This window comes from Gopherus evgoodei, unplaced genomic scaffold, assembly GCF_007399415.2.
Source record: "Gopherus evgoodei ecotype Sinaloan lineage unplaced genomic scaffold, rGopEvg1_v1.p scaffold_40_arrow_ctg1, whole genome shotgun sequence".
NCBI classification, from domain to species: Eukaryota; Metazoa; Chordata; order Testudines; family Testudinidae; genus Gopherus; species Gopherus evgoodei.
The window spans coordinates 417518-441341 of record NW_022060061.1 but is presented as its reverse complement, the minus strand read 5'-3'; the positions used below and the strand labels follow the sequence as shown (position 1 = coordinate 441341).

General features: G+C 54.6%; 1 protein-coding gene across 4 annotated transcripts; it reads left to right on the top strand.

Annotated features, from left to right (window-relative positions):
* The first annotated feature begins 411 nt into the window (after positions 1-411).
* Positions 412-22097, top strand: RAVER1 (ribonucleoprotein, PTB binding 1). 4 transcript variants are annotated; one of them, XM_030545870.1, is made up of 15 exons: positions 412-633; positions 5385-5451; positions 6692-7161; positions 8526-8717; positions 10059-10188; positions 10914-11014; positions 12955-13038; positions 14734-14845; positions 15362-15606; positions 15867-15960; positions 16852-16994; positions 17225-17305; positions 18549-18677; positions 19498-19581; positions 19674-22097. In XM_030545870.1, exons 1-15 carry the CDS (start codon positions 427-429, stop codon positions 19818-19820), a joined length of 2286 nt encoding a protein of 761 aa, XP_030401730.1. In that variant the 5' UTR covers positions 412-426; the 3' UTR covers positions 19821-22097. The 4 variants fall into 4 exon arrangements, with proteins under 4 accessions (XP_030401730.1, XP_030401729.1, XP_030401732.1 ...); XM_030545869.1 differs by having other exon boundaries at positions 12952-13038; XM_030545872.1 differs by lacking the exon at positions 12955-13038.
* Positions 22098-23824: the final 1727 nt, after the last annotated feature.

Sequence of the window (23824 nt, the reverse complement as noted above, 5' to 3'; positions counted from 1 at the left end):
GTGGGGGTGGATGGGGGCAGAAGGGGGCTGGCTCTGGTGGGGGGTCAGTGGGGGAGGGGTGGATGGGGGTCAGTGGGGGACACTCGAGTAAGGGGCGGACTCAGTGACGCAATGGGGGACAGGGGTCACCAGGGGGGCAGTGGGGATCACAAAAGCGGCGACCGAATGCTCGCCCTACCCTGGCCAATCAATCGGCGCGATACTCGTGCCGGTGGGCTCTACTGACCAATGGAAAGCGCGGATGCTAGCGGGTGGTTTGTGTCGCTGGCCAATGAGCAGACGGGATGTTATTCCTCCGGCCAGTGAGCTGTGGGCTGCTGGTGGAGGGGCGGGGTTACGATGGTCCAATAGGGGGGCGGGATATTGGCCCCTCTCTTTTCTGGCCGTCTCCCGCTCTATGGTCTCAGGAGGCGGAGGGTTCCCAAGATGGCGGCGGTTTCCGTGTCAGGCGCCGCGTCGGTCCCCAGCCCGGAGCCCCCCGGGCCGGAGCCGGGCCCGGACCGAGTCCCCGAGGAGGAGCTGCCCTCGCTGGACCCGGCCGAGGTGCGGAGCCGCCTGGAGCGGAGCTCGCACCAGTTCCGCAACCGCCGCAAGGTCCTGATCCGGGGGCTGCCCGGGGACGTGACCAACCAGGTACCGGGGGGGGGCGGGGACGTGACCCGCCTGGTACTGGGGGGGCGGGGACGTGACCCGCTTGGTTCGGGGGGAAGCGGGGACGTGACCAACCAGGTACCGGGGGGGGCGGGGACGTGACCCGCCTGGTACTGGGGGGGGAAGCGGGGACGTGACCAACCAGGTACCGGGGGGGGCGGGGACGTGACCCGCCTGGTTCTGGGGGGGGCGGGGACGTGACCCGCCTGGTTCGGGGGGGGGACCCCGAGGGGGTGGGGACGTGACTAGCCAAGTTGGGGGGGGGGAGCCAGCCGAGCACGTGACCAAACAGGTAACGGGGCGTGGGGGGGGGTTGCGAGTGGGGATCAGGGAGTGGAAACGTCACTACCCAGCCCCTGGAGGGGGGAGGCTGAACCAGACTCGGTTGAACTGCGGGGGGACGGGCTGGTATTTGGGTGGGAATGTGATCAAGCAGCGGATGGGTGAGGATGTGACTACTGGGGTGGGGGAGAGCTGGTGGGTCCCAGAGGTGTCGATCTTGGGGGCGAAACGTGGGGGCCTGGGCCGCAAGTCTGACCAGTCAGGGAAAATTAGGGATGCAGATGGGGAGGGAGGAGTTGGATTCAAGAAGCAGGGATAGTAACAGCACAAAATAGGTGAAGCTTTTTCTTATCCCTAGCTCATGGAACAGCCCCTCAGCTGTAACCGGAGGTCAGCTACTTTCTGAAGTTGAGGGGTGTGACAAGTGTCTCCCTTCCCAGCCCCTTCTGGTGTCCAGGTCTGATTCCTCACTCCTCACCAGGGACACCTGGATGTTCAGGTGGCTGTCAGCTGCTTCCTTGTTGGCTTAAACTATAAAACTTCAGTTGATGTCTCAGGCAGTGATTAGAATCTTTAAACAGCTCCTGGATGATGCAGTAGTAGAGTTGAACAGGCCATTTATGCTATTTGCTGATCCTGTGCTGGTTGGCTTGTGTCTCTGTAATCCTTGGTTGAGACGTGAATTGACATCCTACTTCCTCCACACCCACAAAAAATGGACTTTGTGGTCTCAAAGCACTTTAAGAACATCAACTAACTCTCTCAACCCCTAAATCTGCCACAGGTTGTTTTCCTGTTTTGCAGCTGGGATGCAGAGTGGGGAAGTGACTTGCCCAGTGCTCTTGGGAAAGTTAGCGAGCCAGCATTCAAACTCTGAGTCTTTAAGTGTATCAGGTAGTTAAAGGGTTACAATTGTTGCTAAACTTAAATAGTTCAGGGATACTCAGTTTGGGAGGAGGCATCACAATAGAAATGAATTTTTATACTGCGTGTCCAAGTCTGTTTGCTTCTGATCTCGTGGCAGGCTGCCTTTCTGTAGCCTACTCTTGTCTCCCCAAATTATACTCGTCTTTTCTTCCTCACTTTATTGGACAAGAAATTTAATCTATATTGCAGGCTATGTCTGTGTGGTATAGAGTGTTTCTTTTTAGACAAGTGTATTTTTCAAATTTAGTTGCTGCTTTGTTTTGATTTGTTAAACTGACTGATTCTCAAGAACTCTGAAGGAGGAGCAGGTCTCATCTAACCAGACTGATTTTTTTCCAATCCTGATTAGGGAGTAGGAAATCTGATTTTTGCTTCTCAAGGGTTTGTGCAAACAACTAGAGCTCATGAGATCTCATCACCTGAGTGTCTGGTTCAAGTGAATCCTCAAACACCAAGAGAAACGTAGTCAATAGCGCCTCATTTCATCGTGAAACTGGAAATGTTGCACTACTCAAAGTGCAGAACAGTAAATTTCCACAATCATCAGTCTTTTACTGGAGTTGGTCTGAATTTCACGTTGTTGCAAAACCCAGAACTTGGTGAACTTTTACATTTGCTCCAAAATCTAACACAGCTTTAGTCTTTCGTAGACCATCTCCTGCATAAGAAGCAACACAGGGCCCTGTGCCATAAAAGCACCGTGCTTTCTTGTCCTCTCTTCAGCCTGGCGAACGTTTCTATTCAGCTCCCTGCATGGGCGCTTGGATGAGGTGACCTGGCTGTTAGGAAGGACAATGGGACTTTGCAGGAAATCCTAGTGAACACACTTCTATTGTTGTTCCACAGAATCAGCTCATCAGGCCAGCAGGTAATGGTTTGATCCCATGACCTGCTCTCATTGTTCAGCTGGTCACTTGACTTCCTGATGCTGTCCATTGCCTTCCAAGTGTGGTGGCCTGGTGTCATGGAGTCCCCGGGCGATGCTCTGGAACTGCTCCCCACCAAGCCAGCCAGGACTTTGGGGAGCCTCCTCTCCCTTGGAGCAGACTGTCTGCAGGGCAAGAAGCTCTCACGGCTTCACCTCCTGGGTCTCTCCTTGGAGCATTCAGCATCCTCTGCCCCTCTGTGCGCTTCCCACAGCGAGCCTCACCCAGCGGGGTCCTGGGGGGGCCACGGGGTCCTGCACCCCCACTTTGCAGTCAGACGTTGACTCTCAGCCAGCCAATAAGAGGTTTATTCGATGACAGGAAGAAGGTCTAAAACGGAGCTTGTAGGTACAGCAAACCGGACCCCTCGGCCGGGTCCATTCTGGGGGGCAGTGAGCCAGACCCCCACGTCTGCCCTCACTTGTAGTCCCCAGCCAGCTCTAGACTAACAATCCCCTCCAGCCCCTCCTGTGCTCAGCTCCTTTCCTGGACCAGGAGGTCACCTGATCCCTTTGTTCTCTGACACCTTCAGCTGACACCTTTGCAGAGAAGGGGCCCAGGCCATCAGTTGCTAGGAGACAGAGTGTCAGGCATTTAGATGCACTGGCCCTTTGCTTTTTAGCAATCACACACCCTTATTTCACCACCTAGATACTTAAGAACTGCATAGGGGACACTGAGGCACCAACACAGTATTCAGAGCAAGAACATTTCCAGTTCGTCGCATCTGGCTTTCCAGAAGCACGTGTAATTGGTCTCACAAGAAACTGAGCAAGGGGCAGTCCCTCCCGTAGGTCAGTAGGCTTGCATTGGAAGGGCAATGTACAGTGCTTTCTCTGATATGTCTCAGACAGCTTAGGTGTCCTTTGTGAAAGTTGGGGTTGCACACAGAATCTTGCTCATCCACTTCTGCGTGTGGGTTTTCTTGAAGGTAGTCACACTCATGGCTGGAGCAGGGAGCCAGAGTCAAGATTTCAGGACTTTGTTTCTAGCTCTACCAAGGACTTGCAATTTCATCTAGGGCAAGTTATGTCATCTCTCTCAATGCTTCCATTTCTCTGTCTGTAAAACACAGAGAACCACCTGCTGGTGAGGAGTGAAAGGCTCAAGGTTTATAAGTCACTTGAGCTGCTTAGCTGGGAGCTGCTAGAGAAGGGCAAAGTCTTGTGCAAAGCATTACATGAAATTTGCTGCCTGAGGCAGCTGTAACATGGAGATATTAACTCACTGGTTTGAAGATGCTTATCTGAAAGGAGAAGTGTGTGTAACTTCAGGGTAGTGCTCTGGCAAAACACCCAATGTTTGTGTTGACAAATAGGCTGCTTGTTCTTGGGTTGATGAGATTGTGCCACTCCTATGATACACACGCTATATCGTTGGGATGGGAGGTTTCTCTGAGGCAGACAAAACGGCAACGTTGAGTGCTCGCTGCACATCAACCACAGGGTTTTGAGGCTGTATGTTTAAAGGATTGGCATCAGTAGCAGGATTTCTCACAGTTTGCATCTTGTTCTCACTCAATGGGTCCGATTTTTTTTTTTGGTCCCACTAAGTGACTTAGGTCCACTGTAGCAACTTGCTGTTTAGCCAATCCCTCCACAACAAAACGCAGCTCCCAGGGCTGCCCCCTGACTGTGCCCAGCTGGCCCTTGCTCTCCCAGCTGGAGAATTCCACTGCACACGTACCCATTTCAGAACACTGCCCTTGGTGTGACACAGGAATGTGAGCATTCAATCTAAATACTACAGCAGAGGCATGGATTGCACGCCCCGTGAGCATGCAGCAGTGTCCAACCTGCCTTCCCATGCTATGAAGATGGAGAAAAGCCTTCTTGGTTTGAAAGGCCAGTCATTGCTGCAATGGAAACTAATCGTGTTTGAGGGTTAACCCTGGGAACCAGGCAGTGCATAGGAGCATCTGAACTCAGACTGAGTCTAATCACTTTTCTAGGGGCCCTAAGCTGGTTGGGACTAGAAGAGGTGTCTCAGGAGGTACAAATGCATCTAATGTGCATGGTGAGCAATTTCTTGTGTCCATACTGAACTCGACTTATAAACCCAAGGACTGAAGTAGCAGCAGCAAGGCCAGATTGTGACTTTCTGTGGCACTTCCCATTCAAACTACCAGCCACAGGTCTTGCCTTGACCTGAGTCCCATGAAACCAGAGGGAGTTGTTAAAACCAGTTCTGTGAAAAGCTGGCTAGCTGGAGCAGTTTGAGGTGTGCGCCGTTGGGCCTTGTTTACTCAGGCATGTAACCCAGATCTGCCCAAATGCAGGTAAGTATTTCTGAGGCAGGAAATGCCCGAGACCTTCAGCTCTGCAGGAATGTGGCTGTGAGAACTAGCCCTATTTGTTTTTTATAGTCAGCCCTGCTGCTGATGGACTCTGCTCTCCCTGGCTGTGCTGGGGGTATGACCTGCTGCCCTTTCCCACTAGCTAATTAGGGTTCTGGAGAATTCTGCCATGAGGAGCAGTCCTAACTGGCTCTGCTTGGGAATGGAGGGCAGGTGAGGCTTTTCTCTGGGGCTGTTAAATGCAAGAGGTCATGTCACTTCTGTCCTACGGAGCAGATTTCTCATTGACTTTGTTTATGCAGGAGGTTCATGATCTGCTGAGCGACTATGAACTGAAGTACTGTTTTGTGGACAAGTACAAAGGCACTGGTGAGTAAGCTTCTGTTGCAGAGAGCAGATCTCTCACGAAGGGTCATTCTATCTAAATAAATGTTGAATCTTCTCAGACTGAGGCTGATCTATGTCAGGACGCAGCTATTGTGCAGCTCGCCCACAGGTGCTGTGTGAGCGAATGGATCCTTTTCCCAGCTCCAAGACCTCAGGACAGCTTCTCTGTGGCCTGGTGTTCTGGAGGGGGTATGGTGCCTGCACTTTGTTAAAATGTGGATTTGCTTTGTCCAAGTGCTAATCTGCCTCAGTAAACACAGTTTGCCATGTAGTTCTCTGGCCGTGATGGGACTGTTTTTCTTACTGTTCTTTGGGTAGGTCTTCCTTCAGCTGTGCACACTGGATCTTATTGGTGAGGGGGCTAACATCATCTGTCAGGAAACTTGGGCTGTGGGGCTTGCAGCCCCAGCAGATGTTGCACATGCAACATGGGCCTTTATGGAACCCCCAGGACTGCTCCTCCTGTGCAGTGCTGACCTGATGGATTTTCAGTCAAGCCAGCCCGACTCTCCTTGCAGACTCTTCAAGGCAGCACTTTGCAGCTGCTCTGCCTCTCTGACACTTGTACAATCTGTGCAGCTAAAGGTTCCTGTGGACAGAAAAGGCTTGTGGGGTTGCGTGAGGTGACTGTGCTGCTGGGCCATTCACCGCCTGTCAAGGTGGAGGTTGCTGTTAGGCTGGGCTGTTCACCCCAGGCCATTCACCATCTGTCTGTCAGGGTGGAGGTTGGGATGCGAATGGCTTAAGCCTCGCACTGCCATTACGTATTGGGCACTGCTAGCAATCACTGGATGTTCCCAGTCTCCTCCTTGTTGGGCCATTTGCCCAGGGAGTTAGGACATGGCGTGCTAGCATCTGGGCCTGTAGGACACCTGCAGACTGATCCTCTGTTAATATTGTTTACAGTGTTCCAGTGCTTAGACCAAGATTTCTGCCTTGTCCTGAGGCTGATAGAGAGCATGAGTACATGATGCATCTTCTAAGCAAGATGGCTACTGTGCCAGCACACGCTGTTAGCCGACAGTCTAAGTGACTGCTTCGTGGGGAGTTGAGCCCTTTCTAGTAGTCTGGAGCCGCTAACACTGGGTGGCTGGATGTGTGGGTATGGACAATGTGGTGTGACTCTGGAGTTGGTGTGGGAGTGGCACTGAAGGTGTGATGCACTAGCCAGGTGCTTGCTGCTGGGTTACAGGGTTTCTTATCATAACTTCTCTGCTTGCAGCGTTTGTCACCTTGCTGAATGGGGAACAGGCCGAGTCGGCCATCCAGAAATTCCACTTGACCAAGCTCCGGGACAAGGAGATCTCTGTGCAGCTGCAGCCCACCGATGCCCTCCTGTGCATTGCCAACCTCCCCCGGCTCTATACGCAACAGCAATTTGAGGAGCTGGTTCGGCCTTTTGGAAACCTGGAGCGCTGCTTCTTGGTGTACAGTGAGAAGACGGGCCACTCCAAAGGCTATGGTTTCGTCGAATACATGAAAAAGGACTCAGCAGCCAGAGCAAAATCTGAGCTGCTGGGCAAGCAGCTGGGGACGCAGACTCTGTATGTTCACTGGACCGATGTCAACCAGCTGACTGTAGACCTGGTTCATTCCAAGTGCTTGTGTGTGGGCAAATTACCCCATAACTACAGTGACCTGGAGGAGCTGAGGCAGGTCTTCTCAGCAATTTCTGCCCCGACCTTCTGCCAGGTGAGGCGCTCAGCCCCAGGGGTGGGTTTCCTTTGTGTTCATGATGCTGGATCTGATGGTGTTGTCGAGACCTGGCCCCGTACAATCTGTAGTGTGTGCTGAGGCCTAGTCTGCACTAGAAAAGCCTCGCCAGAGTGGTTATTCTAGCAAAGCCTCTTGGTAGAGACGCAGCTTAGGCTGGCAAGAGAGCGTTTGCTGGTATAGCTTATGCTGGTTCCGCGAGTGAAGCCAGCTATGCCAGCAAAAGCCCTTTTTCTGGTATGACTGTATCTGTGCTAGGGCTTTTGCTGGAATAAAAACATATCATAAAACAATCTCACCCCAGTGAACATTAGTTGGGGGTAGGTCCTGCTCTGAGCAGGGGGTGGGACTGGATGACCGCCTGAGGTCCTTCCAACACTGATATTCTATGATCACTGAGCCAGCCAGAGCTTTTCAGTCCAGACCTGGCCTAGATGGAAGATGCGATCTGTACCCCGAATGCCTTAGTGCTGCCTTTGAAAGGCTCCCCCCAGGCTGGCGGGGCCGGTTGGATCTTGCCCTGGGGCAGTTCCTGGCTGGGTTAGCTAGCCAAGATTAATGAAGGCAGTGAGGTTAGGGGGTTCCCTACCTAGCTAGGATCTTTCAGGGGTGTAAAGGTTCAGGTCCTGGCCTTTCACTAGTAAAACAACAAGTGTAAATTTGCATGTCTGGGTAGGTCCTGAAAGTGACCTGTGGGGTGTCCCACTGGAAAGTGCCATCTGGCTCCCTGACACCAGTGTGGAAATGACTTGTCCTTGTGCCATCGGTCTAGTATCTGTTCAGTCATCTAGAACGTACCTGCTCCCATGTGCTGGGACGCAGCCATCCGGCTCACAGCCTCCAGCTTTCCTTCGAAGAAAGGGAGGGGAAATGATCTGAGGCTCCCTGCCTTAAGGAACGAAAAGATTGTGTAGCTAAATGCTTTGCAGTTAAACCAGTCTGGTGAAACACGGCTCTGTGAGGCAGGCATGGCCTTTAGAGCAGAGAGTCCTAAAGCAGTTGGGTGCCCAAATCCCTTTGAAAATCCAAACCGAAACCAGTGAGTTTCTGGATGACATGGTGTCTCCTGCCTGCCTGCGTTGGCACGCTCCCTGCTCAGCCCAGGGCTTTGAGCTCCATTAGGGCCCATTGTAAGGTCTCAGTGCCCAGGCCTGAGATCCAGGTGTGTTAAGCTTCCAATTGTGTGGATGCAGATTGTGAAAATTCACAGCCTGAAGGGTCTGAAAGCCCCTGGCCCTGTCAGCCCCGGCTAGCACACAGTGCCTCTGGCCTTCGTGCAATAGCAGCCAGTGTCCTCTCCCTATTGTACTAAGCCTCCTTTTCACTGCCTTGTTTTTGTGTAGCTGGCGTACGGTCAGGATGGCCAGCTGAAAGGCTTTGGAGTCCTGGAGTATGAGTCGGCAGAGATAGCAGAAATGGTCCAGCAGGCCACAGATGGCCTGCCACTCGCTGGGAACCACATCCGCGTCTCCTTCTGTGCCCCAGGCCCTCCTGGGCGCAGCATGCTGGCTGCCCTGATAGCTGCACAGGCGACGGTAAGGCTACTTATCCAACCCTGCTCAGGCAAACTGTGCCGTTACCTCCCCCTTCCCCTGCATTTGCACTGCAGTCTGTTCACAGCTCTGTCCGGAGACCCCAGGGGCTGCTCCTTGCACCTTTCCAAGGCCAGATCTGCAGCCTAGATCAGGCCTAGTTCACACCACTGGCATGGTGCCTGGTCCAACAACTCTCTGCCCACAGCTCTTCCTTCTGTAGGCTGTAGCTACCGCTTGTGGGCATCCAGTGTTAGTTACAGGGGGCAGTTTGTGTGCAAAGCCAGTGCAGATACTGCTAGCACTCAGCTGGACTGAAGGAAACAGGACACAAATTAACGTACTGCTAATTCACAGCAGGAAAATCTAACATGGCAGTGTTGTCACTACAGAAACCGACAGGCTGTTCTGTATGGAGAGCCTTGATGCTCACTTTCCAGGCTCAGAGGGGACGAGGCATCTGCCCTGTCTCTCTGCACCTGAGACATGGACTGTAAAATGTTCTGAGCTCTGGATTCCAGTTCCTTTCTAGCAAGCAGAATGTCCCACTTTCCCTGCGGGCCAGTGTCCTGCAACTTCCACGTACTAAGTGCTCACTTCCTGTGCAAGGTAAGATTCGAAAAGACCCATGAAGTTTTGCAGATTGGGGAGGGTGGGCAGTGAAAGCTGTTAGGTCACAATCAATCATTACTAGCCCAATTTCTTCCTCAAGCTGAAGCCCGGATCCTGCTCTCAAAAAGAGCAGCGTATCTTTGCTTTACAACTCCAGCACTGAACTATTCCATCACAAACACCAGCCTGACATCGCTGGCCACTCCCGTACCGCAGGGTTTGTCTGTGCTAGGAATGTTAGTGACCTGGCTTCATGCTCTTCCGCTGCTCGCCCAAACTCCTGCTGAATGCGCTGCTTGAGCTCCCATTGTCAAGTGCAACTGTGTAATTCAGACTCCTCTCAGCTTCTGCTGAAGTTCTTGGTTAGTCAGTTCTCTCTCCCCCGGCTCTTCAAATCTCGTTCCAGAACAAATGTCAAACCCTCTTGAGCCAGGTTGACAAAGGTTTTTAGGCTCTTGGAGCTGCAGGGAGGTCCTGGATGGTGGTGATGGTGTTTTGCCAGGTGAGGCACCTGATTTCCAGTGGAACGTCAATGGGATCAGGTGCGTAACTCACTCAGGCATATTGTGGTGCCGAATGGGACTACATCTGCATCTTTAGGTGCCTCAATACCTGGGTGAGTCTGGCACTGTGTGTACAGCGCTTGGCACGACCTTGCCTGGGCTCTCTGGATGCTGCCATAATGGAATAGAGAGATTCAGACTCTGACATCTGCAACTTTTTTTTTTTAAGGCACTTAATCGTGGGAAAGGGCTCCTTCCAGAGCCCAATATCCTTCAGATTCTTAACAGTCTGGGGAACCCCGCTTCGATCCAGCTCTTACTCAACCCCCTACTTCACGGAGCCGTTGGTGGAAAACAGGGTAAGAATGAGCAATGGGCTTTCTTACGTGGGGCTACAGCCCTGGTGTAGCTGTTGTAGGGAACAGGTCCCATGGGGTACTGTGAGTGCCGCCCAGAGCTCCCCAGACAGCTAGATTCCCTCTGTGCTGACTCTTCTCTAAGAGCGGGAGCAGGTGGAGGGTTGTACCGATGGTCACAGTCGCTCTTTAGCTGGATGACTACGCTGCTCCTTCATAAGAAGGAAAGCAACCGACCGTGGCTGGAAGCAGAGAATAGGCTCGAGGCTGAGCCTGTTTAGCTAGTCCGTAGCAAGCCCAGGCTTGTAACCCTCTATGGGGCTCCAGAGAGGCTGGCCAGCAGCCAGCCACAGAGCCCAGCGTTCTCCTATTGAGCTATGTGTACGCTGCGTAAGAACCCAGGTGTCTGACACTTCAAGCTTGTTCCCGTCTTGTCCGGGGCCTGCTCAAATTCTCAGCTCTGCTGGCAGCACTGACATGGCGCACACGTGCCTTCCTGTTTGTATTTGCATGGTGCTAGCCCAGGATCTCGCATCACTTGGGGGAGCCGTGCAGACCAAGGCAGAGGTGCCAAGTGGTGGGACACAGGCTGGGAACAAGGCATTCCGTCCCACTCTGGACAATGCCTCGTTGCTAGAGGGCCCGTGCCACCATTCTCCATGCGAAAGTCGGCACTGTCAGTGTGTTGGCAGCCAGTATCAAAAGGGTCTTATCCTTTTTCTTCGCAGGAATCCTGGGGGCCCCCCCATCCATGCCACTCGTGACCAACCCAGCCCTCTCTGCTGCTCTTCTTCAGCTCGCTCTGCAGAACCAAACGCAAGCACAGCAGGTACTCGCACAAGCCACTCCTGTACTGTCCTGGAAGCGGCTCTGCTTCAGACTTAAGAATTTCCTGTGCTTGTCTCTGTATGTATATTGCTCCCATCACTTGAGCACCTCAAGAACACTAGCAGATCTATTCTCACGGCACCCCTAGGAGGTCTGCTGCAGCCAGGAGTAGAACCGAGCTCTTCTGTGGCTGAGCAGTGTTTTAACCATGCCCTCTACTAGCTACATCCCGCTTCAAGGGAGTGGGAGGAAATCGCCCCCACCCAGTTATAAACAGGCCCTTCTGTGAAGGGAGAAGCTGAATAACAGCCAGACTTTCAGAAGTGGCCACTGAATCCAACTGGTTACAAGACAGGGAACAAAGGGTAGGAATAAATGGTAAATTTTCAGAATGGAGAGGAGTGACTAGTGGTGTTCCCCAAGGATCAGTCCCCGGACCAATCCTTTTCAACTTATTCATAAATGATCTGGAGAAAGCAGTAAACAGTGAGGTGGCAAAGTTTGCAGATGATACTAAACTGCTCAAGATATTTAAGACCAAAACAAACTGTGAAGAACTTCAAAAAAACCTCACAAAACTAAGTGGGCAACAAAATGGCAAATGAAATTTAATGTGGATAAATGTAAAGTAATGCACATTGAGGAAAAATAACCCCAACTATACATACAGTGGGATGGGGGCTAATTTAGCTACAACGAGTCAGGAAAGAGATCTGGGAGTCATCGTGGATAGTGCTCTGAAGACGTCCACGCAGTGTGCAGCAACAGTCAGTAAAGCAAACAAGATGTTAGGAATCATTCAAGAAGGGATAGAGAAGAAGATGGAGAATGTCTTATTGCCCTTATATAAATCCATGGTATGCCCACATCTCGAATACTGCGTACAGATGTGGTGGTCTCATCTCAAAAAAGATCTACTGGCACTAGAAAAGGTTCAGAGAAGGGCAACTAACATGATTAGGGGTTTGGAACAGGTCCCGTATGAGGAGAGATTAAAGAGGCTAGGACTCCTCAGCTGGGAAAAGGGGAGACTAAGGGGGGATATGATAGAGGTCTATAAAATCATGAGTGATGTGGAGAAAGTGGATAAGGAAAAGTTATTTACTTGTTCCCATAGTACAAGAACTAGGGGTCACCAAATGAAATTGATGGGCAGCAGGTTTAAAACAAATAAAAGGAAGTTCTTCTTCACACAGCGCACAGTCAACTTGTGGAACTCCTTGCCTGAGGAGGTTGTGAAGGCTAGGGCTATAACAGGGTTTAAAAGAGAGCTGGATAAATTCATGGCGGTTAAGTCCATTAATGGCTCTTAGCCAGGCTGGGTAAGGAATGGTGTCCCTAGCCCCTGTTTGTCAGAGGGTGGAGATGGACGGCAGGAGAGAGATCACTTGATCATCGCCTGTTAGGTTCACTCCCTCTGGGGCACCTGGCATTGGCCACTGTCAGTAGACAGGATACTGGGCTGGATGGACCTTTGCTCTGACCCAGTACAGCCGTTCTTATGTTGTGTGCCTAGCTTGAGATGCCCCGGGCCTGACTCATCCCATAGCTCTGGTCGGGTACACAAATCTCACACAGTGTGCACCCGGGCATACAGACACACTGCATGACCTCCGAAAACATTGGCCTTGAGCTCTGGCCCACCAAACCTACAGCTGGAGAACTGAATCCGAACTCTATCTCTGTCAGTGGCGCCCTGCGCTGCCCCGTTATACTTTCCTGTCTGTTAGCCTCGCTCTCTTTCACCCTCGTTGACTGGTGTTGCTCCTAGCGGCGTTCCCCACCTCCCCAGAGTGGCTGGTGTCAATCTGGGCATTTGGAGGCTGGCTTAATGCTGACTCTAGCTGTTCTTCACTAACATCTGCTCCTTTAGCTGCCCCGGTTCATGAAGTGATCTGTCTTTCTGGTCTGTCTGTCTTGCTTTGGTTTCTGCCCCAGAAGGCATTGCTTGGGAGCTCCCTGTTACTGCAGAACCAGGTCTGGACGCAGCTGCTGCAGAACAAGGAGAACCAGGCTGTACTCCATGTGAGTGGTAGAGGGCTTCCTGTGTGTGTGTGTGTGTGTGTGTGGTGTGGAGACGCAGCGCCAGATGCACCCTCAGGCCTGGTCCGAATTCCACTCATGCGCTGACCTTTCGGGCTGGTGTGTAAACTGCACTGTCCTGGGGGGCAGACACCCACACCTGTCAAAATGTCTCCTGTCACCACCTTGCTCCTGAGAAGTCAGCACTTCCTGCTGGTCTAGGGGTTTGACCCTGCTGCCATGGAAATCAGTGGGTGCCTTGCCACTGCACTTCCCCAGGAGCAGGATCCCAGCTGTACCAGCAGTGGGTTGCTGCAGCCCTGCCTGTGGCTTTAGGGAGTAGTAAGGTCTCCAGCCATCCCCTCCCTCCCATTTGCAGGGGTGTGGCCCCTGGATCCAAGGGCCTGTGTAGGGCTGTAAGGGGGTTCTGGGCTGGGCATGTCGCAGGTCGCAACCTAACCTCTAATGATCTGAGCATCTCTTTGGGCTTGGTAGTATCCGTCTGAGTGGAGTCCCTCTCTGCCTCATGGGTAAGGCTCAGTTAATGTGCTGCTGCCTAAGCAGGGCTTCTGCCAGTGGAAGAGTGTGTGCCGACCAGGCCTATGGCTGCATTCAGCTGTGGCATCGTGAGATCTGTGCCGTGGCGCAAGCGGGGCCGGGCCTCTCAGCGCTGGTTCTCTTGGACAGTGCTAACATCTCCATTTGTTAGTGGCACAGGATTTGGGGTGAGCTGAGCTGGCCTCTTGGTTCTAGGGAAGCAAGCAGTCTGGACAGAAGGGAGGGCACTGCGTGGGAGTAATCTGGTTTCTATTTTCGGTGGTTTATCTGTTTAAAGAGCCATGAAATTGCTGCAGCCGTCTCCCTGCGGCCCCTCCAGGGAGAGCTTTGAAATGCAAATAGTGCTCTGGAAAGACAAGCAGCGGCTGTGGTGTGTCCCCCTCTCCGGGGAAGAGAGCCAGCGAGTGCTTGTGCTAACAAGCTGTGCTGTGTTTAGATCACTCCAGTGCCAGCTGAGCTTCCAGCCCGCTCCCTTGGGAAACGGTAGCTAGAACTGCTCTCTGCAGCCGCCCGTCAGGTCCCTGAGCATGCAAACTTTGCCAGATCTTCTGTCTTCTCTTCCTTTCCTGGGAAGCTCCAACTTCCCCTCCCATCTGTAAACGTGCAAAGCCTCCTGTGTCCGACCCCTGCTTATCTGGGAGGGATGTGCTTGGACTGTGATCACAGCACTTTCTTGGCACAAGGTCACCCGGTTGCAACCGGACAGCGGGTATTTGGCCGGGCCTCCCCAGCTGCTGCTCAGCACAGAGAGCACTATAAACAAGTCATTGTATGAAATGCCAGTGTGCACTGGCTTGGCCAGTCTTTATATGTAGCTGGATGTGTTGCTGTATCCCCTGGAAGACCTCTGCGTGCCCCAGGGGACATGCGCTCCTGGTTGAGAACCGCTGCTCTAGGGAATTCTTCACGTGCACATGGCTAGTGAGCGCATGGCAGGCTAGTACTCTGCAGGTTCTGTCCCCATGTGCTGTGCATGAACTGCTCATGTAGGGCCCAGAGCTGAGTGCACCTTGGGCTCCGATTTGCTTGGGTTGGCTGCTTGCAATGCTCTCACTGCTTGGCTGCACCGCTGGCATTTCATACTAACCGCGTTTCCTGCTGTGCCTTCTGCTTGGCCTTTAACCTGCCTCTTGTTTGCAGAAACCCGGGATCTTGGGGGACTCTCCTCTCAGTTCTCTACAGCACAGCACCTTGGGGTTGGCGACCGCCCCGGCTCAGCCCGGAAGCTCGCTGCTGGGAGAACTTGCCTCAGGTAACGCTGTGGGTTTGTGGCACGAGCCGATTGCTCAGGTGTTTTGATTCCTGCAGCAGGTGCTGGATGCTGGGCAGAGCTGCAGCTGCTCATGTGAGTGCAGCTTCAGTTCTCTGTGCAATGCCCCATCCCAGACGCTGGGGTTGGCAGTTACTGCCACCCTGGGCGCTGCCCATTCACCGTGCCGCCTCGCGCATGGAGAAATAGCTGCAGTGCGCATCACTGGAGATTGCTGTGCTGGCATTGACTTCGGGGTCTAAAGCACGGGCATGTTGGACTGCAGATAACCCTGGAGGAGGGCAGAGCCCTTAGGAAACGCTGGGGTGTGTTGGTGTCAGAGCTCTCTGCCCTCTCTGGAGTAGGAGCCCTTGGCATGGACCTGCAGCGGAGGCTGACCCAACCCTAGCAGCGGGTGTCTGGGCGCCCACCTAGCTGTTCTCAGGCTCAGATGCAGGCGTGTGGGTGAAGAGGTTGCTGAGTGACTGTCTGTAAAGCGGTGGCATCTCCTCTCCCCAGGGGGGCCTCTGCCTGCTGACATGACGCAGGGGCATGTGAAGTCACCGATCGTGCCTTCGGGGGGCATGCCCCTGGCATCCTTCCTGGGACCAGTGGGGACAGAGAGAGAGAACTCGGCAATGGGGACGCAGGTGTCCCAGCTGACCTCATCTCCTGGGACCCCATCACCCCTGCGGGGCCTCACCACTTCCATCCTGGGATCGGTGATCAGTGGACTTCAGAAACCAAAGCAAGTGGAGAACGGGGTAAGAAGAGCTGCTGTGTTCAGAGTCCGCCTAGAACAAGCACTTCCCACTGCCCATATGTCGCTTGCTCCCCAGTCTGTTCGGTGCATCCTTAAGAGTCTGTAACGCTTCCAGCCTCTTGTCCCTGGCAAAGCAACGTAGTGGTCGGCAGGAATCTGAACGGCCTGTGCATTTTCCTCTCCTCCTGACGCTCCTCTGAGTGGCCTGCCTCGGGGCATACCGTCCAGCAGCACTAATCCCCGGCACTCCTTCTCTCCTAGGCCTCACTGCTGGGAGAGCCGCCCAAAGACTTCAAGATTCCTCTCAACCCTTATTTAAACCTGCACAGCCTTCTTCCTGCAAATAGCCTGGGAGGTGAGCTGGCGGGGGGCTGCTGCCCTTTAAACTGACAGTAGGAGAAGCATGGGGGTCGGCATGACTCTTCAACTAAGTGTGCCCTGAAAGGGGCGGATAAGGCTGGAACTGAACCTGAGCTGGCTGGGGGGGAGCTGCCCATGCTGGGACCAGAGCAGGGCTGCAGACTAGACTATGGCTCTGCCTGCAAACCTGGGGGAGTAGGGCTAGACTCCTGCTTCAGCTCAGTGCCTGTCTGCACAGCAGAGAGGGATTGATGTTAGGAATCTGCCAACAAGCGCCCGGCAGTGCATCTCCTGTGCTACCACCAGGCCAGCCTGGGACCCAGCACTTGGCTCGGTCAGGCAGACGCCAGTTGGGAGACTCTGTTTGAATGGAGGTGGGGGCAGACTTCGCCTGTTGACCTCCTGCCATGGGGTCACGGACCCCACTTGCCCAGGGGCACTTGGTGTCAGAGCCAAGAGCAGGAGCAACCATTAGTCCACCATGCTGCCCTGACTCGGGTAGGGCAGAGATCCTGCTGTGTTCGAGCTTAGGGGTTAAACTCAGTGGATGGCAGGACAGAGGGACAAATGATTTCAGTTTTGCCTTGTGGGCATTACTGAAGCGAGGTCAGGCTCCGTCTCCAACGCACCGCTAATGGCCCACGGGGCGACGGTACTGTGTGGGACTGTCCCTCTAGCAGGCATGGGGCGTCCGGGGGAAGGGAATCCCGAGGGCTGCGAGTTACCAGGGAGAGCTGCCTCTCCCTGGGGGCAAAGGGCAGGGCTGAGCAGTGCAGTTGGGTAACGGGGCAGCCTGCAGTAATTCTCTCAAAAGGGAGCTGTGGCAGCTGGGCTCTTGGCTATCTGCCCGGCTGCCCTGGTGTTAATGAGTAACGCTCTTCTGCAGGTGGTGCCAATAAAGCATTTACTCTGAAGGCTGGAGTGCTCGGTAATGTTTCCAATCCCAGAATCCCACAGCCTCCCATGGCTGACCCACCACTGCCCTCTCCCGGGCTGGCAGGAGACAACTATGCTTTCGACTATCAGCCGGTAAGTACCTTGCGGCAGGACAGAGCCTTAGCCCAGACTTCAGCTGGGACAAGTCGAGTCCTCTGGGTATTAAAGCGCAGAGCAGGGAACAGAACCCAGGCGTCCTGCCTGCTCTTTTCTCGTTTTCTCCCTCCCTGGTCAGGCACACCCTTGACCCACCTGATCTTGTGTTACGGCCTCTGGAAATGCCTATGTAAGAGCCTTGTTTGCTCTCTCCTTTCTCCTGGAAGGACTTGGGATCCCGAATGTATGCCCAGTCGAGGGACCACGCTGGACCCATCCTGGGCGGATTTGGACACAGTAGGCACAAGGTAACTTCTGCTGGTATTCAGCTAGGAGCTGAGCCGTGGGGCTGTTCTGAGTGCAGCTGCCTGGATTCTGAACCTCCCTCTTTCTAGGTGACGATGCACCGGACTGGCAGCTCTGTGAGACTGGGCTCTGTGCAGCCCCTTGGGTGCCCTGCAGCTTCTGGGCCTCTCTGGGGGCGTGGCCTGCTGTTCTCGGGGTTCCCTGGTTGGCTAGTTTTGGGGTGTGGGAGGAGCCTGCCTAGGTCACTAGAAGTGGTATGGATCAGGTTATGTGGAGTTCTGCCCTGCGTGAGCCCAGCACAGCTTTCTGCCTGCTTCTCCCAGCACCACTGCACAGCTGATCGTTCCCACCTCTGCCACAGAGGCACCAGGCAGTTCCCTGTCCCATGTGTCCATGGCTACTGTGAAGGTATCGATAACAAGGGCCTGATTTGTGGATCTCGTTGGGGCAAGCTGCCAAGTGGAGAAATCATTCCCAGGCTGGCCAGAAAGTCGGTGATGTGTCTGCTCGCTGCTCAGAGAACAGCTGTCAGCTTTGCCCAGAGCAGGATGTCGCAGGGTGACTGTTAGGTCATGTTGGCCAGTGTCTTCCAGCTATCACGCTGGAAAGCCCAGTGCAGACAGGACGTACCGTCTCTAGCAGGGTGTAACTGGAGTCAGAGGGAGGTACCTGTTGCCTTGTCTACATTCGATTTCCAGTGAGTTAGACCACATTAGCCAATCCCTAGCGTCACGCCTTTCTGTACTCAGCTAGCCCAGGCCTTCGGGCTCCATGGTGGCATGTTCTTGCTTTTCCACGAGTCCTGTGGGCCTGCTTCAAGGGGGATCCCGCCCAGCAGCCCCCCGTCCCTGAGCAAGAGGGGGTATTGTGTCCTTTGCGCCAAAGAGAACTTGGTTTCATTGGGTACGTCTACACTGCAGTAAAACCTGTGGCACCGTGTCTGGGTCAATTGACTCAGGCTGCAGGGTGAAAATTGCGGTGTTGACATTTGGGCTGGGCCCTCGACTCTGAGACCTCCCTGCAGTGGGGTTTCAGATCCCCAACCCAGCCCAAACGTCTACACTGCAATTTTCAGACCTGCAGCCCACAGCCAAGTCAGTTAACCCGGGCCTGTAGTGGGTCTTAGACACACCCGTTGATCTGTTTCCACGCTGCAGAGCACGTAGGCACAGCCTGCAATTCTGCCTCCAGGGGGCTGAACCGAGCCTCGATCCAGCTTGTGATGCAGAGCCGCTTCTCTTCCAGATGTCGTCTTCTCCTGGATTTGAGCGGAGCAGCTTGGGGCCACCCCTGCCGCCCTTTTACTCAGGATCCCCAACCTCCTACTTCACCAGTGGCCTTCAAGCTGGGCTTAAGCAAAGCCACCTGAACAAAGTGAGACGTCACTTCTGTGTGTGCCGGGGGAGAGTGTCTGGGCTTCCGGCTGCTAAGGGTGCAGACGGGTGTGCGTCAGCTCGCTTGCACTCAGGATTCCACTAGTTCGGGGTGACTCAAGGATCCAGGCAGGCCGGCTTGGTGATTCCTGGCGGGGATCCCAACCTGCCGTGGCCCTGCACAGCCTGGGTTTTACAGTGACCGTGTGCTGTGGGGTATTAGCTTTTAATGGAAAAGGCCAGGCCTTCGCCTTGCTCTGGCGCTGCCATGAAATGGAGCCGCCTGGCGGATGAGCAAGCTGGCCAGTTGTACGGTCTCAAGGCAGAGGGGCAGTTCTGAGGGATGCGCTTACTCAGTGACAACAGAGGTAGAGCGCTAAGAGTGGGACCTGGAGGCTGGTACCTTCCCTCTGGGGTGAAGGTCCAGCCAGTAGTGATTAGAAATGGCCTGATATTTGAAGCCCAGCTCTTCCTGTAAGACTCGCTGGGCCAGCTCCCAAAGGGAGCTGCTCTCCCTGGAGGAGAATGGGCACATTCCCTGCTGTCTCGATGTTGCATTCAGTGCCATAAAATCTGCCACTAGGGTCGCACGGCAGGAGACGGAGACGCAGCTGCAGCCCCGTTCCCTAGAGGGAGGGGGGAGAGAGTAAGGGGTGCGTGCAGAATGCTAGGCCCCGCCAGCCCCTTGAGATGGGAATAGGCCTTTGAGGGGTCCCTTGAATGGAGAGTGGCTGTGTTGAGACAGTGGAACTGCAGGGTGCTTGTGGGCCCATGCAGTGCTGGTAAACAGGGACATCAGTGGCGGCGACTCTCTCTTCCAGGCAGTAGGGATGCCACCTGTGGGCACCGGGGACAATATCCTGGGCTTGGGACCAAACAGCCATTCCCACGGCTCCCACTCCAAGGTGAGTATCTGTGGGGATGAGGGCAGAGCTCGCGCGCTCTCTCACACACTTTGCCAGTCTGCTGACGCTCAACTCCCCGCTGTCTTTTCCAGACTCCGATCGGGGGCCAGAAACGCGCCTTCTCCCACCTGCTGCCATCCCCGGAGCCCAGCCCGGAGGGCGGCTATGTCGGACAGCATTCTCAGGGCCTGGGAGGGCACTATGCAGACTCCTACCTGAAGCGGAAGAGGATATTTTAACCTCCTCCCTGCTGAAGCACTATCATCCCCTCCGCGTGTAAATCTTGTACAAACTTTTTTTTAACGTTAGTCTTGATTTTGAGGTTTTTACATTTGTGAGAAACATTTGGCTTCTCTGAGCGGGGTGGGAAGCCCCACAGGCTTCCTGCTGGAGGATGGGCCCTTCCAATTCCCCCTCCCTCCCTCCCCATCATTCCAGAACCAGCACCTGTCTGCGTCACAGGCAGCCAGAGCAGAGGTGAGCACTCCGCAAATGTACCGTGCGGGGGGGAGGACAAAGCTGGCCCGTCTCTGCTGTTCTCGGTGCCTCTCTGTGGGGCGGAACCTGCTGGGGTCGTGCTGTATTCTGATTGCAGTAACTGGGAGCCTACAAACAATCCTGAGGACAGTGAGTCCTAGGGAGATGCACGTTCCCTGCCTTAAACTGCTGCTTCAGAGAGAGGAATGTGACTCCAGCAGGTGCCCATTGCTCACCGGAATGTGAGCATGGAAGCTCTGGTAGCGCAGAGGCGGCGATCTAGGGGGGGTACCCGTACAGAGGTCTAGTTACCCCGTAGGACTCCGGATCTGCCTGGTTCCTGGCCCCACCCTGCTCAAATCCTTCAGAGCTGCGTCTGGGATGCAGCGCTCCCTAGAGGCTCACGCTGAGCTCGAGGTCTCGGGCCCCGCCTGCCTCTCCAAATTCCTGTTCCGTTTTGTTTTTTAAACCCTTCAGATGCTGATGTTTTACACTTCTGTTTGGAAATGAGATTTGTAAGTTGCCTTTTTAATTCCTGCTTTGGTTTTTATTTCCTTTTTTAACTAGCTAGGAGCAGGAATCTTGGTCCGTTATAAGGTCGCTGAGCCTGGTCATTCCTTTTTTAGTTTCTCTCTCCTGGGAATGAACTTTTGGTTCTAGAAGTTTCTTTGGGGTGGGGGGAGTCAAACATTTTCCTTGATTTCTGTTTTGCTGAGTCTCACAGTAGAAGCTGGCTGGCAAACAGCTGCTTTCCCTGCAGCCAGGCACCCTCTGGGCACTGCTTCCCAGAAAGCCGCTCTACCTCCCTCTCCTGTTGACCAAGCTTGGAGGGTGATTGTGGCTTCGTGATGTCCGACACGAGGCCGCCCTTTGTTTGGTGTGGAACTAGACATTCAGCCAGCTGCACCCTCTCTCCAGCTGCATTTTGAATAGAGCATTACATGCAACTGAGCCAATGTTGGCAGCTTTGGGTATCAAGCCCGTAACGGTGTGTGCTGCTGAGAACTGGATGGGTTAACGCCTAGGGACCAAGCCGTGAGCCAGCCGATTTAGTCGAGCAGGCTGCAGAGTTGCACAGCGAGCTGGTGTCCAGTGATTGAGAACGGTGCCCTGCGGGCCCCCAATGAGGGGAGGGTGATGAGCTGCTTTCTCGGGGAAGGATTTGTATAGAGACTCCCCACTCTCTTGATTTGGGGTTTATAAAGTTGCTACCATGTTTCTACTGTAGATGCTGTCTGGCTTGCTGTATGTGTGGGGCTTCCAAACCCTCGAGAGCTGGACATTGCCTTTCCAAAGTAAAGAGAGATTTCTATCAAGCTGTGTCCCCTTTCTATACTTGCTGTAAATGTGTCCTTTTCTGAACACTTACAGTTCCTTGGAGCTGCACCGCCCCCTGGGGCCGGGAGCCAGGCAGACTGGATTTAACCATGTTTCTCTTGGCCACAGCCAAGTCCATGAACACCAGCATCTGGTCCTGCAGACACTGGTCTGTGCATCCATCCAGCGCCACGTTAGACCCTCCAACTTTCTGTCCCCAGGGAGACTTCCAGGAGCTAACAGTTCTGGTGGTTCACAAGCCCCATCACTCCAATCCTGCACCCTACAACCTCACAGCAGCTTTCAGCATCCAGGCCTTCCCCCCCCCCCCCCCTTTGCTACACTGATCTGCATCCTCTCTTGCTTTTACCTGAAGGCCTGGGGTGAGTCACAGATCATCTCCAGCCTGATCTATATTGGTAACTGCAGTTGTGTTGGGCTTCAGCCCCAATTCCCTTCCTGCTACTCTGCTCCCCAGGCAGCCGCTGAGCCTGGCTCTCTCAGCTCGGCTGTCTTGTTTGCTGGGGATTTTGTTCTCGTTTTTACTTCATGCTGCCTTGATTTGGTTTCCCCTTTTCTGGTCCTTGCTTGCTACTGCAGGCCCTGGGGAGCAGCTCTTGTGCCCTGGCCTGCGCCAGGGTTCAGCTGGGAACACGGCTCCATGCAAGTGTTTTGTTTGCTGAGTTGAAATTTTTTAAGTGAAGAAAAAAAATTGTAATGAGCTCCCTGTGCCCCACCCTTATTATTAGGATGGGGCAGGCCCTGACTGGCACTGGCTTCTGGGGGGTAGTCCCTGCCTAGAGTGAGAGAGCTTGCACTCTACATCGACAGGACCCAGGGGGAGGGTGGGAGAAAGGGTCTAACCCCCAAGTAGAGTGACTGAGGGCAGGGGGCACCTAGCAGAGTCATTCCATGATGGTGGGGAGGGGGGTAATTAGAAGGGGAGCAGTGCGCCAAGAAGACAAGGTGAGAGTAGCAGACAGCAGGGAGGAACGGGGAGGGAATGGGGGGAACTTCAGTGAATTCAGGGGGCTGCCCGTGTCCTTTGAGTTCTTTGGGGATCCCAGCACTAGGACTGCAGGGAGGTCTGTCCCTTGCAGCTTGCAGATACCAAGCCCCTGGGATGGCCGTAGGGGGAGGTAGCAGCAAGACCCATCTCATGGTAACTGCTGCAGGCTGAGGGGGCTTGTGCCTGCACCCAGCTCATGGAGATAACTGGCTGAGGAGCATCTGACGGCTGGTTCTGTGGCTGCCGTCTGCACGTTTTCACTGAGCTCATCTCCACCCTGTGCTAGTCTGCAGGCACAGGGCAGGTGCAGCTTTGGCCTAGGCCAGGGTGCCACCCTCATGCAGCACCGTGCGCTGAATGCATGACAGACTGGAACCTGTGCAAACTGCAGCAGTAAAGCAGGGGGTCCCTGAGCCCATCTCTCCCTTCCCTGCTCTGCTGCAGGCTCTGGCCTAGTGCCCTGTCTGCCCAAGAGGGAGGGCCTGTCCCAGCTCTTAGCAGCTGTGTGTTGGGGCAGAGCTCAAAGTGCTTTATGCAGCAGGTTGGTAACGTCCAGCTTCTGCCTCTGGAAATGGGGGTAGAGCAGGGATGGGTTGTGCCTAAGGTCAGGCGCTGAGCCCTGCAGCTAGAACCCAGCTCTCCTGCAGCCCAGGCTAGAGTGTGATCTGCTGGGGCTCCTGGCCCAGGGGACAGATAGCTCAGAGCCTGCCACGCACTCAGCTACTCTGGGGCTGGGGCAGAGGGACCCAGGGAGGCTTGGTCTGACTCCACTGAAACGGGGATGAGTCAGGTTCCTGTGGTCCCATAGGTGTTGCCCCCAGGCTGGGAGCAGGGCTAGGGGAAGCAGAATGAGCTGCTCTTCTGTGCTGCGGCTGCTGCCTACAGAGCAGGGCTGGCACCAGGCTGAGATCCTGCATCTGCTTCCCTGGGCCTGAGCTGGGGTGGCTTGCCCAGGACCGGCGCTAGGGTTTCTCGTGCCCTAGGCGCACGGCCATTTCGCCGCCCCCTGAGCTGGTCCCGCGGCTCCGGTGGAGCTGCCGCAGTCATGCCTGTGGGCGGTCCACCGGAGCCACACGAGCAGCCGACCGTCCGCAGGCACGACTGTGGCAGGTCAACCGGAGCCACCTGCCGCCCCCTGGCAAAATGCCGCCTCCCAAATAATCCTGGTGGCCTAGGCAATTGCCTAGGCTGCCTAAATGATAGTGCCGGCCCTGTGCTTGCCCCTACCTCGTTCTGTCCCTTCACCGCCCCCCCAGCATAGCTCTAGCCCCACCCTGCCTCCCTCTTGGTCCTGCCCCTCAGCATGGACTCGGGCCCCCACCCGCTCTCCTGGTCCTAGTCCTGCCTGTCCCCCCAAGCATGGCCCCAGACTTGTCCTGGTCCTGCCCTGCTCCTCACCACCACCCCCAAGCATAGCTCTAGCCCCACCCTGCCTCCGTC